This window comes from Furipterus horrens, unplaced genomic scaffold (assembly GCF_987537825.1).
Source record: "Furipterus horrens unplaced genomic scaffold, mFurHor1.1.pri manual_scaffold_8, whole genome shotgun sequence".
Lineage (NCBI taxonomy): Eukaryota > Metazoa > Chordata > Mammalia > Chiroptera > Furipteridae > Furipterus > Furipterus horrens.
Window position 1 is genome coordinate 29,414,255 of NW_028327178.1, and position 14,663 is coordinate 29,428,917.

Below are 14,663 nucleotides of genomic sequence, written 5' to 3' on the forward strand. Positions count from 1 at the left end.
CCCATAGTCTGGTAAGGTCTGGTACAGATCTGTCTGTAATATGAATGCATATTTGATTACACAAGCCAAAAGTTTGGCTTTTTGTCTAATTTATTATAACTATGAATGAACTTTTTACCAAAGAGTATTTATATTCATGTTGCCCAGACAAAATTATTTTTCTGAATCACTTCAAAATTAACCAAACGATTACCAGTTGGTGCTTCTAATGATTTGATATATCCAGGCACATTAGTGACAAAGAATCATATCTAGAGAATTCAGAGACAATCACAATGCCTTTGTATTTATAGATTTTTGTTGAATTAATAAATGTTCGGTTGAAAAACATCTTCATATTTATAAGACTGTTTCATATGCACCTCCACAAATTAATAATTTTCTCTGTATAAGATGTTCTCTTACTCATCTTTTCTCATGCATGAAATGGATAAAAGAGAACAAATAGAAATACAGAGCAAACCATTGGCTGGGCATTTCAATTTTGTAACACATCTAAAAATGCTTGGGCCAAATGTAATAGCATTTGAGAAGGGTGTGTGTATGTATCTGTATGTGTGTGTGTGTTGTATCCTAATGCCCTCCTTTCAAGTGTATTTAAAGATATACAATGTGTAAACCAGATAAAGCCAGAGTGGGTCCTTGTTGAATCAGAGATGTTGCCCAGAACCAAGACTTTACTTCCTCAAATAGAAGTGTCCCTGAACTATGGTGTGCTGTGTCTTTATGAATGATGACATTGAGATTTTTAATAGTAGTTGGTTTTAAAGACTCGGTTGAAGAATATTTTAATTTTATTAGTTTTTAAAACGTTTTCTAGAGTTTCATTATCCAGTTATATACATTGTAGGTTGTGATAGAATATCACAACATTAAATATTAAAAATCATAATATATATGGCAAGATAAACAAATTTCACTAGCAGGTGATTTATAATTTCTTCTTTATTTATAATCCTGAGAGTGTTCATCAGAGAAAATGTCAAATGTTTGGCCCCAAGGACAAATTTTTTCCATGAGGGTACTGCGTAATATTTTGCAAAAAACAGGGTTTTAATGTTATTCCTCCAGTAAAATAAAGGTAGCATTGCTATTATCTGAATTCATTTTATAAAGCAAAGGTGGAGAAGGTAATCTTTAAAATTATTATGATTGGGGCAGTTTTATTTTTTAGCGAAAACAAAATGGAAGAAACCATGCCAGGGCATCACTCTTTGGAGTAATGGAACTTCTAATACAGTACAGCACTTGTCTATGACTTCTTCATATCACTGATGTTTAGTAACATTGATACATCTTTTGAATTTAGCTTTTTGTTTTGTTTTGTTTTGCTTTGCTCTTAAAAGCGATTGCTTAGAGCACCATGTGATGTCTCTTTTCAGCTCATGCATTAGGTATGAATCTTAAACCAAGAATGACTTCTTACCAGTGAATTTCTTGTAACAATTAGAAGTCCTAGTCCTTTAGAAATAGGCTACTTCAGAGATTTTCAACTTTTTTATTTCATGGAATACATAAACTAGTTTTTAAAATTCTGTGGCACACCAAAAGTATATTTTTTGCTGGTCTGACAAAAATAAATAGATAAAATTTTGATTCATTCACACTGGATCGCTATTGCTGTGTTGGATGTTGTCATTTTTTTGACAATCTAGGGAAAAGAACTCAGTTCTTGGGGCACACCAGTTGAAAATCACTGACTTGAGCTCTTAAGTTCCTGAAACAGAACAGATGGCCTGTTAATTTCCTCCAGGTGGAACTCGGTATTGTTACTGTGTAATTTGATGTGTTTCTCTTGGAACTTTGCAACCTGAGACAAGGTACAGAACGCTTGGCTGCCCCTTCCATTCAGAGAGGGTCACCTCAAACTGGTTAGAGGATTTTATAAAGAACCTCACACCAGGAAACATTAAAAAATTTTAGTGTAATTAACCTATGCTGTGAGGTTAATATTGCAACACTTTATGGATGAGCCGGTCTCTCCCTTTCTAGTACTGATGACCAGGAAAGGCTGTAAAATATAGTGATTAAAGGGAAAGGCTTTGACATCAGATTATGTTTGACGAATTACATAAATTCTTTCAAGCTTAGTTTCCTGATTTGTTAAACAGAGATGAAAATAGTGATGATAATAATCTATCCCTGGGACTGTTTTAAGGGTTAAATGATAAAATCCATGTAAAATTCTTATTTAGCACAATCCACTTATTAGTCACGCAATTAATGGAAAACTTTAAACATGTGTATGATATTTGGGAAACATTTCCTTTTGTATAAAAGGACCAAAGCTAGTAATAGTTATCATATAATGAGTGAGAATCTTAATTTTGAAAATTGCCAATTCTCTACCATTTCAGGAACCTGGGGATTGCAGGTTTATGTACAAGCTGAGTAAATGTAGATGGCTTTTCAATGAAAAGTGTTCAGAAATTAAACATAGTTAAAATTAGAGAGGAGGGATTTTGGGGACTGAGGAAGAGAGACATAGTACAAATAATACTCTTTTTAATTTTTCTTTATCAATTTACAAAACTTTATGACTTGAGTTAGTGAATAAACTTTCATCATTTAATTGTGAGTCTGAAAAAGTACAGCAAAGCAATAATTTATTATGTTATTTTGATTAATTTCTTTAATTTTTATAACTTTATACAGGAGTGTGTAGAAGTAGGTTTACAGTTGTGAGTACATGAAACACAGAATTTATTTTTATATTATTAATTATTGGATTACTTATTTGTATTATAACTGTAAACTTACTTTTTTGCCCCAGAGAAGGAAAACTCTGATTCCAAAAACCTCCGCTGCCTTGCGGCATACCTCTTCAGGGGAAAGGCTAAGGGAGTAAAACCCCGACAGAAAATCCGGAGCCGGAGTCCCTAAGGCGGTTTGACGTTGTAGTCAACACCGGCAACTCCTGCGGCGCACCTGAAGCCAAGCTGTATTGACTTTGTCTTTCCCTTGGATCCTCCAGCTGCGAAGAGAGGGGGGGTCTGCTGCATGGGCAACAGCAGACCCTCCGTATCACCCTGCCCAGGCTCTGTAGCTTCAGCCATTCTCGGCGGTGCAGATAGACACTTAAGAAGCTACACCATCGTCTCTCGAGACGGACGGCTGCCGACGACGACGACTTTTTTGCCCACCACTGTATTTATTTCATGTGTTCAGATCCAAGTAGGAAGGGAATTTATTTCTAGAGGGAAGTCTGCTATTCATTTATACATTTATTTCAATTTTTTTGGATAACTGCCATTTTTGCCTTAGCTGTGTTGAGGGGAAGGTGAGTGGCACTTGAGAACTGCCAGAATTTGACTTTATAATTGCAAGGCTTTTAAAAAGTATTGTTGGCTTTTTCTTCAGAAAGCCAGGATGTTGGCAAGGTAAAATGCCCATCATCCTTTCTATAATATTTGTCAGTAAACTTTTCAGAAATGTGTTCCATATATATTATATTATATATTTTAAATCATAGAATGATATATATAAAATGTGTTCCACATATAACATAAAATTTAAATATATATATATATATATTTAAATTTTAACCCATAAGTGGAAGGTCAGTAGCGGTGCCCTTTATGAGACTTGACCCATAGGCCTTCTTCAGGTGGGTCAGTTTATCTTTAGATTACTAATGCTACACTATATTTACTCCAGAGGCTAATTTACTTGTTTAGTCCATCAACAGATGCTATAGTGCAATGTTTTTATGAAGAAGTATTACCATAGTTTTTTGGTAGGAGAATTCATTTCTACTCATGATTTATGTCATATGATTTATTATTTTCTGCCTTACTGATGAATCCCAGTCTTAATGGACTTAGAATTTAGTATTTTGGTTGAAAACGCAATTAAGATCCTTAGGAGTTGTAGGTAATGAACAGGTTATGTTGTGCCACGGGATCCCAACCCCTCAACCATAGCTAATTCAAAGGTAAAAAACAGCAATGGAACTTCAGCTGTAACTCAAGTTTAAGGAAGTTTTACAAGTGCTGACTTTGTCCTATGAGAATACTTTGATACTCTGGGATTTTTTGAAATACAAAGTTTTAAAATATCAAATTTGACATTCCTGCTTTCTGTGGACCCTAAGCATTTGTCTAACCAGCCTGTTAGAGAAGCTCACTATGGTCCATTCGATTTATAGAAATAAACCAGATTTGGGAGATCCAGGTTTGAGTTTCAGCCTTTGCTTTGCCCTCTACTGTCTAACAATGGCAATTCATTTCATCTCATTTTATTAGTCAATCTATTTATCAAACGTTACCATAAATCCAGTTTTAGGTACTGTTTAAATCAATGGATACAAATACCCAATGAAAAGTATAAAATGAAATATACATGTAATAAAACAAATCTAGACTTTAGAAAATAACATTTTTAATAAAGAGATACCTCAAATTATTTACCTGATAAATAATGTTAAGGTCATTAGTTTATATGATTCATTATGGCTATATTCTAGTCCTTCCTTTGTGTGTTCAATGTTGTTGTGAGCAATGTGTGGCCTGTCACGTGACCATTGTCTTTTTAGTGTTTATTTCAGAGGGAGCAAGACTAATATGAATTCATGTTATCTTTTGCTTCCTGTTATTAAGATGATTGTTTCTGTGTTCATAAACAAGTTCTAGGAAAGTATTCTCTATCTTTCCCAAATACAAAGATATTTCTAAGAATACATTTTCAAGTGAAGTACTCTTCTTTCCAGTGTTCTAGAAAAATGTCTGTACTGTATATACAAAGCCCAATTCCTACACTAGAAACAGAGAAGTGATTAGATTTGAAAAGTGGGTCAAGGAAATAGCCATTTATAAGTGGTTATAGCATTTTATATAATTAATTATGGCATTAGTAGATTGGCATCTCAAGTATCTGTATCAAAATATTTTTCCATTTCTGTCCCTTACTGCTAGGTTTTATTTGTAACTGCTTTTACATATTGCATGAGGGATGTTAGAACTTTGATGAATGGACAACCTAGAAGAACACATCCCTGAGTTTTATCACCATTTATGAACATCTATTTAAAGCCAATTTAGCATTTCAAACATTCATGGAAACAGGGCCTTTCTTTAGAGCAAAGGCCATAAGGGCATTTAGCCCAGGCTCCAAGTTCAAAAGAGACTTAACATGTAAGCTTTCACTGTTATCTCTGAATGGGGTTACCAAAGGATACTGACAGGATCAAAAGACAGGATTTCATCACATGGCTTTACTTCTGAAATGTAATTATTCTAAGGAGCATAATTTAAGAATCTGTAAGGACATTTTTCATTTTAAAAAATGTTCTAACAGCCCAGCAATGAAGGTTACTTAGGACTTTTCATTTCAAAGAGATCGGGGAAGAAAGACTGCAGATAAGAAAAAAGGAATGATTTTCTCTCTTCACCTCCATGGCAGAAGAAATATTGTTTCATAAATTAGTATGAGTCTGTTTGTAGGGTCTCTCCTCCCTGTAACTAAGAAGACTTGGTAGTCTGTGGGTCCCCGTGAGCATGTGGTGGGGAAGAAAAAATGAGGACAATGAGAAGCCTCTGCAAGGAAACGACACCCACGTAAGAGCCTTATCCACATATGCTTATTATAACAAAGAGTAGCATGCCAAACTCTATGCCAGAATACCACCACAGAGAATAATGTGACAAAATACTTGATCAAAATATTTTTTAAGATACAAATGGGACCTTATATTATAATATTTCTTACACACCGGTACACATGAACACAAACACATTTGACTATAACAGGTACTTGTTTCTCAGAGTAAAGCTATAAAGGAAATGTAATGTGATTAATAATGGTTCCAAGAGAGATTGATTTGGAGCTAAGTAGAGCTAGGACAAGTAATACAGTAGAGTCGGGTCAATGATAAATTTGTCTGGAAGGGGTTCCTACACATGTGCTTTATTAGCATTGGAGAAAGGATGGATTGTGAAGTGTGCACCAGACCACGGAAACCAATGGAGCATCTCTTCAACCCCACAACTTGCCTGTTTCTTTCAATGGAAGATTTTTTTTTTTTTTAATGTAAGAAGAGAAGAGACTTAATAGAAATCCTGTACAAAAATCAATGTAACATTCTTCTCAAATCCTATTTTCTAATGAATTTAATGCTCAGCCCCATTAATTCCAATGGACTATATTATTCCATGTGAGTTGAAAAATAAAATATAATGACTGGGCATGCATCATAAATTATTATTTACTTATGTATTATTGTAAAATAGACTTCCAGAGAGTCAGAAAGAAATTATCTCTAATCAGATAAATAAATATGGCAAAGTTGTTCGTTCCCTCCGCAAAAGAGATGAATAGGAATCAAATTCATGTGTGTGTGCATGTGTGTGTAGAGAAAGAGCGTAAAAGAGAGTAAATGAACATTTAGGTGTGTGTACTTTTTGTACTTTTTTTCTTATTTAATAGCTAATATAAAATAGTTTAATAAAATACTTTCAAATTTTTCTGCTTATTTTTCTCCCTCATTTCCTTGTATAGTACAAAGAAGTATTTTGTAAGAAGCTGGACATCTTAATTTACAAATAATAATTATATTAAAGTCAGCGTTTTATACTTCAAATCCTAGTAAAGTTGAACTTCAATTACCTGTATATGGACCACTGATGGTGTAAGGAATGAGGAAGCTGGTGACTCTCAAGCCTCTAGGGAATAATTAACAGCTAAGACCAGTTCTGTCAATGAATCGTGAATCAGGGGGTTGGCCTCTTCAGTCAACAGTAAAACAAAGGGAGCTAAAGAAAGACCTAGTACCTATTCCTCCCAGCCCCCCCCCACCTGTTATCTATTACCCCACACCTATTACCTATTACTCCTAGATAACCGCGCTAGATTGTAACTACGGAGTATTTAATTAATGAAGAAATAGGGAGGGGCTACTTTGCATTAGGGATAAAACCAATTGGCTCTTGCTGCTTCAGCAGGCAAGGCCCTGGCTTGCTGTGTGCCCGACTCTGCAGACTCACGAATAAATGCCTCGCTTTGCTGCTGAAGTCCTGTGTCCCGGTGTTTTAATTGTGAGCATTTCTCATGATGGTAGATTTTAATTATAGACTCGTTTCTTCTCTTTGGTGTTCTTACGGCTTCTTTTCCTGAGAGGCAATGGGATAGGCTAAGTGACACAAATTGATTTTAATATTAAATTCAGGAAAATATTCTTTATAATTTTAGATCTTAATATGTAGGGTTTCCTCAATGCTGTGTTCCTTCTACAGCATGCATAAGCAAAAGCAGACCTCATCACCATTAATGGAGTTGGCATAGATTTTTCTTTTATTATACATGAGGTGCATATTTTTTTTCTTTCTACAAACTTAAAATGCATTATTGTTCACAACAGTAAATATGAATCTGAGAAATCCTCTGTGGCATTTATGTCTAATTTACAACTTATCTATTCCTCCTGCTTATCTCATATTTCATGTGCTAGTATTAGTGCTATGGTGGAAAACCGGTGTCCTGAATCAGACTTCTTAGTAAGACTGAGTCAGTGTTAACTTTTATTAGGGACATCGAACAATCTATCAATTTCACTTGAGAAATTATTTGTTTTTAATGAAATAGCTTGGTTTTTGAAAGTAAGTTGACTCTAGATCATAGTTCTGGAAATAGAAGCTCTGGATAGGGCATGAGGAAAGCTGTCTTTGACAATCAATGTGAACTATTATAGACATAAATTATAAAAATGTGATGTGAAGCGACAGAATAGGTGGCCAAAATGCATTTCCAGGTGTGTCATTTTTTGTGGAAGGGATGATTCACTGCAGTAAAAATATACATGAATATGGTTAGAATTATCTTTTATTTCCACTTAAAATATTTTGAAAAGCAATAATGAAGAAATGCTCATTAATGTAAAATCCAAAGTTTATTGTTTCTACTTCGGACAAAATTTAAAATATCTCTATAAAATTGGACAAAATATTGATGATGCTAGCAGTAAGTTTAAAGAACAATGTTGGTAATTTTTAATAAGGAAAATTCATAATAATATCTGTACATTGCGATTATTCTTACTAAAAGAAATGGAGAAATATAAACAGATACCCAATCAGATGTGGCTGATTTCTTTTCTCCACATCATGTTATTAACTATTATTAAGAGACATGGAATCCAGTTGGATAGATATTTCTTGAAATGATGCATGGTACGCAGTGCATGCTTTCATTGTGCTTCCTGCCATTATGGAATAATGTGTCTTATTTGGAAATACAGTGATCATTTCTGTTGAGTCACACTCAGTCAGCTTATATAATAACACTTCTATTTTGTGAATCATTGCAGATTTCAGAGAGCTATGCCTTCCTACCAAGAGAAGCGGTGACACGGTTTCTAATGAGCTGCTCAGAGTGCCAGAAAAGAATGCATTTAAACCCAGATGGAACAGATCATAAAGGTAGCCTCAGTGTCAAATAGTGAGATGTGGAGTAATTTTATTCATAATGGCAATTTATAGCTCACATTTTAATAAAAATATGGTAGACTGAAACAGTTCAACAAGTCAGATCATCTCGTTTATTCAAGTAGGAGGCAGTGAATTTTGAATATTCACTTACAAAGTAATTCAGTGCCTGTTTTCAGAATAAAGACAGTTTGTGGAAGATGAGTTTTTCTGTAATAGTATTTTAATTTTCATTTATTGTGTGTGTTTCATTGTGTTTTAGATATACTCACCAAGGAAATTGATGTCCCATCGGTGTCCTTTTAAATCTGCCAATTCCTTATTTCCTAAAGTGATGAATAGTATGGAGTTTCTTCACTGAAAAATTTGACATACGAATTATAATCTGTTTTTTTTGCTTTCATTAAACATTACCTAGATTATTTTCCTAATCTATGAAATTCTCTCAAAAATTAAAGTAATCTCAAATATACATTTAGGCTAGCCTATTCCCACGTGTTGGAGAATGAGGAAGTAGACTGGCAAAAAAAAAAGTGAGTACATATAGAGGGTGGGGTAAAAGTAGGTTTACAGCTGTTCGAATGGAAAATAATGCAATAATTAATAATAGTACCAGAATAAAGTCTTGTGTTTCACATACAACTGTAAACCTACTTTTGCCTCACCCTGTTAAATTAAGTTTGCAGCAAAAGAGAAAAGTACAAAAGTACTAATAATTGTGTTTAATTACCATATTGCCTTCACTTATTGTTACACTCAAAGCACCCCCTGTAGTTAGAAATGACTAATTTATCCATTAGTGCTAACTTGTTGCAATATACCTTTGTAGAAACTTACCAGTTATTTTTTCTACAATTCATCTCTAATGCTTGCGATCTCCTAAACACTTGGTATCTAGAGTCTTATTTCATTTTGAACAAATTGAATCATTCTGAATGTACGGGTTAAACACGGTACACCTTTCATTACTGATTAAAAATGTTGTATTACAGATAATGGGAAACCTCCCACTTTGGTGACCAGCATGATTGACTACAACATGCCAATTACCATGGCCTATATGAAGCATATGAAACTGCAGCTGCTGAACTCACAGCAAGATGAGGTAAAATGGAAACATCCATGTTTGTTACCATAGGTCAGAATGACGTTTGATAACCATGACAGTTGTTTTAAGCATGATAGAATTTTGAAGATGGTAGTTTATTTTTTAATAAAAGGTATGTCACCAGGATTGCACAGATGGAGACCATGAAGATTCCCTGTCTTAACACATCTACCTTGGTATACTGTGAAAATTTGTTCATTCCCAAGAGCTTTCATTTTCCTTAATTGACTTTTGTCGAGATAGCCCTAGTAAAGTGATAGAAATTTCAGGGGAAAATATCCCAAATGAGTGAGTATCCAAGTAAAGTATCTAAGCCTTTGGTACTAAGGCTATTCTGCCTGGAAATCAGAAATGTCAATTTAATAAATATTTCCAGTACAATCATTTCTCAACCATCCAAATCTTGCATATATCTTAAAGTTATATTTCACCTGAGCATTCTATGTATTTGTTTATCTGCTTCTCTGCATTTTCTAGAAATAATTTGTGGTGATTAGAAGTGTTTTGATGTTTCACATTATTGTATAGTAATAATCTTGCAATATGCTTGTTGACAAGTATTAGACACAAAATGCACGTTTGTTGAATACTCTTTAGAATACTAATTAACTCCCCAGTTTAGCTGAGATATCTCAAAGGAAGGGACCAAGTTGTACATATGCTCTGTGTGTATTTTCCGAAGAAAAAAAATACGAGCTCAGTAAGTCCTTATTAACTAATTAGCAGCCACTAATTGATAAACATTCAGATTATCTATATTAGGAATATTTTCTAAAGATAACACATTTCTTTCCTCCTTGAAATTTCTCTAGAATAGGAAATATGATTAAATATTTATTCTTCAAACATGACATTATTTGGTGAAGTATTATTAATTTTTAAAATTGCTGAACTAAGTTTATAACATTCAAATTGAATTTTAGGTTTTTATGTTTTCTTTATTTGAGCAGGTTTAATTTCTAAACTATATTTTTAAAATTGTTTTATCTCAGAAGACTTTAAGGGTACATTCTATAAGAAGATCTGTATTAGTGCAATAACAGTGTCAGACTCCATATTACCAGATGGCTACATATAAATGATTAAATAAATAGTAATAAAATTGATGCATTAAGAACACGAGCAACAATTAACAAAAATTAATGTCAACCCATCCCTGAAAATGGAAAAAATTATTTCTATGATTCATTACATAATTGAAAAAATTTTAAATCTCATAAACTAATGAGAGCTGTCAAATTATTTGTAGGAAGCTCATTTAGATGTTGATGTTTATTTCTAGGCCAAAAACTAAGAAGATCAACTTTGTGCCAACAATAAAGCTCACATATGCTGAGTCCTTCTGGCTCCTAAAAAATTATGAGTATTTCACACAAAGGAAATAGATTCTTTTAAATTTATAACTGAATTAAGAAAATAACTCTTATCCTTAAATTTTGAAAATACCAAATTGGTTATACACTGCCTTAATAAGTATTCAGATATACTATATTATTTATAAAATTTTAGAAATTGTAATTCTTTAAAGGTAGAAATGTGATTAAGTAAGGCAAGTCACTCCTATAGATAATGAAGATAAATAGTAAATAAATTGACAACATTTTTTACTTTATTAGGCTTATATTCTTGTGGGAGAGACAGACAACAAAGGAAATATGTGATATATGAAATAATTTATATATAAGAACGTTTAGTGAATTATTGGATATATGTACTTCCAAGACCCAATAATGAGGAATTGTCAAATCTGCACATTTCAAGTGCTCAATAGCCAAATATGACTGGTAGTCACTTAATAGGGAATGCTATAGAGCCATTCCATCATTGCAGGGTGTTTTCTTGAATAGCACTGGCTGAATAATCAGCATTAGCAGCACCTGTGAGGCTTACTGAACTGGGTGTTGCAGGACCCTCACCTCAAGATTATAATTCTAGATCTGATGTGTGGGATCTGGTGATCTGAATTTTTAACAAGGTTTACACTCATGTACACTAAGGTTTGAAGCGGTTCATTTAATAGAAATACTAATGATTTAGGCTTCAAGTTGATTTGAGCATAAGGTAAATGAAAAACAACAAAGATGAGATAGGTGGGAATGGTTTTCAAGCAGTCTTATGGAAAACCTGAACGTTTGATTGAATAGCTTACATATTACTTGGTAGACATGGATTGACTTGGATATCTCTGCAAATCTTTGAACAGAGAAATGGCATATTATGAAATGGAAAGATTAATTTGGTAGTAGTTGAATAGGAATGGTGGGGAAGGAATTGAAGGTGGGTAGATAAGTAGGAGAATATAATTAGGTCATTCAGAAAATAGAAAAGGAGTTATTGAACCAGTGAGATAATAATGATGGAAATCAGGAGGTATTTGCTAGCAACTCTCTAAAGGTAAAATATGGAACTTGAAAACTAAAATGAAATATGGAACAACTTAGAGATCTCAATTTTAAGCAACTTCTCAAATAGAAATAAGAGCTCAAAAATAAATTTTTTTCAAAATAAATAAGTGTCATTTTTAAAAGGGGAAAGACTGGGAAGTTAATTATGTACTACAGTAAAATATTTTTTCTAATTTTTTTAAATTAAGTTTTAAGGAAGCAGAATTATGATGATTGGCCATGGCTTTTATCATCATGAGATTTTAGTCACATAAGAAATAAGTTTACATTGTAAGATGTGGAGAGACTTTTTTCCTGCAGGTCACCAAACAAAACAAAAACAGAAGGAAGAACTTAGATGAATGGCCTAAAGATGATCATGAATAAAATAAAATACCTAATATCATGTCAATCAAATTTTATGATTTTTCACCTTTAAAAATACTCGGTAATTTCTTCGTAGAGTGATTAGCATTGTCTCTATGTTGGTAATAAAAAACCACAATATTATATTTTATACATGTTGCCACCTTTTATTGAAAGATTACTTATTCTGTTAATAATTAGAATTTACAGAATGAATGCATGCACTTAGTCTCATTAAAATTCCTTGTAAATATAAGCAATTGGATAATTCATATCCTAATAAGTAGTGTAATTGTGAAAAGCAACTTGTATTTCATAGGAAATCAAGGGTGAAAATAATTAAAATAATTATGATCATTAAGCTACTTATTATATGTACCTTAAAATTTTGAGTTTTAAGAAAATAAAAATTAAGAACAGGTACATTTGGTTGCATAATTATTTTAATCTATTGTCAAGATATATTAAAAAGTATGCTGACAACAGTGTCATTTAGTGGTAATAGAAAGTATATTGCATATTTATAATGTGCTATAGCAGTTTATATAATCATTTCATGGAACAGAGACTGTGACCTGGCTATTTAAACACACACACATACACACCCATTCACACATATACACACATTTTATGCAAATACACATGCATATATCTCAGATGGTTTAAATATATATATACATATGCAAACATACACCATGGGAGTAATATTTTACTAGGTTACATATAGTTAGCAATTTCTAGTATACATAATAAATGCTTATTGTAAAGAAAATGTTTATGTAGAATACAAATCTACTTTGTAAATGCATGTTGCTTATCTTTACCATTATATTTAGTTTATTTTTGTATATGTTTATATAATAAATAAATATGAATCTTATATAGTGTAGAATTTTTATATATTCTAATAATAATATCAAGCAATTTTATGCTTATTATATGTATCTGACATTGTTCTAACTACTTCAAATAACATGCTCACTCAATCCTTATATAGCCCTATGAAATTGATACTATTGTCATTTCTATTTTATAGATGAGACCGTGAGGCTCAAATGGTTAGATAACTTGCTTAAAGTAACATATCTCATAAGTGGCAGAGCTTCGATCTGAACGAGGCAGTTTGACTTTAGAAAATGTACTCTAAGACACTGACATCACTATATATATTCATAAAATGGATATCTATGCCATCTAGCTATGGGTGCATATATGCATATGGTACACATTGATAACATTGATGTGCACACTGAATTCTGTTATTTTTTCTCCCTTTAACACACATATTTATTTCAGATGCTCAGGATTTTCTTATAATTTAGATAGGAGAAAACATAATGTACTGAGAGAGAGGATATGCCACCAGGAGACATCTATGTGACTGTTTGCTCAAAGGCCTCACAGGTTGGCATGTCCTTGCTGAATTAGTAAAGAGCTAGTACTACTCAGTACACCCAGATATTATCAGACCTTAGTTAAAGGAAGGACACCCAAATCACCTTGACCTGACCTATGGACCAGAATGCCGGTTTGTCAGTCTAATGGAGCATTCTTGTCTCCTGACCATAGCAACTTCTTTGCTGATACCAAGATAGAATATATAAAGCCAGGTAACTCTTATTATTCCAAGGAGCTATTTTCTCAAGCCTAGGTGAGTTCCTATGAATCCCAGTTCTGGTATACAATAGTGGGATAAATTATTTTAACTGTTCTGTTCCTCAATTCCTCAATCTGTAAAATTGGATGAATCCTGGACCCTAACTTATAGGTTGTGATCAAGATGAAGTGAGTGAAAAAACATGAAGAACAGTGTCTAAAGTATAAATAGTAGCATTGTAGTAACAATTATTGTAATTATTATAATAATGTTAAAGTTTCACATCCAACATATACAAATGAAAATCAAACTTAGTGATTTCAATTAAATATTTACAGTATTTTACACAGGTTTCTCAGGCCTTCCTGCTTATATCCACAAACCATTTGTCTAAAAGTCGGTTCTCCAAAAGGAGTTTGCTTCAGAGAAATGACTATTGCAAAACATTTTAGATTTGGTTTAATATTTGACAGGTTTTGATAAATTGGCCATTTGGCGAACGGGCCTTTGGCTAATTTAGCTACTTGGCAAACTGGCTTTTGGTAAATGCATCTTTCACACTTTACCTAGAACTCCTTTGTGTTTGCAGTAAATTTATATTCACTTATAAGAAAGATGTACTGGGGATATCTTGTTCTCCAGCAATGTGGACTTTGAATCTGGCCATGTAAGTTTGTGACTAGAATCCATGATGTTTGCCAATGAATAGTTTTTGGTTAAGTTTTATTTTCTTATTGCAATATAAGATTTTTGCTTATAGAAGGTTTTTGTTGATAATTAAACAATGGTGA

The 14,663-nt window shown here is 32.9% G+C and overlaps 1 protein-coding gene across 2 annotated transcripts in view; it reads left to right on the top strand.

Moving 5' to 3' along the window:
- NOL4 (nucleolar protein 4) overlaps nt 1-14,663 on the top strand; it is a 287,019-nt gene that overhangs the window by 84,147 nt on the left and 188,209 nt on the right. For both annotated transcript variants that reach the window (XM_090285116.1, XM_090285117.1), the window contains exons 3-4: nt 8,300-8,411; nt 9,410-9,522. In XM_090285116.1, coding sequence (XP_090141242.1) covers nt 8,300-8,411; nt 9,410-9,522 — 225 coding nt within the window. The remainder of the gene's footprint in view (nt 1-8,299; nt 8,412-9,409; nt 9,523-14,663) is intronic.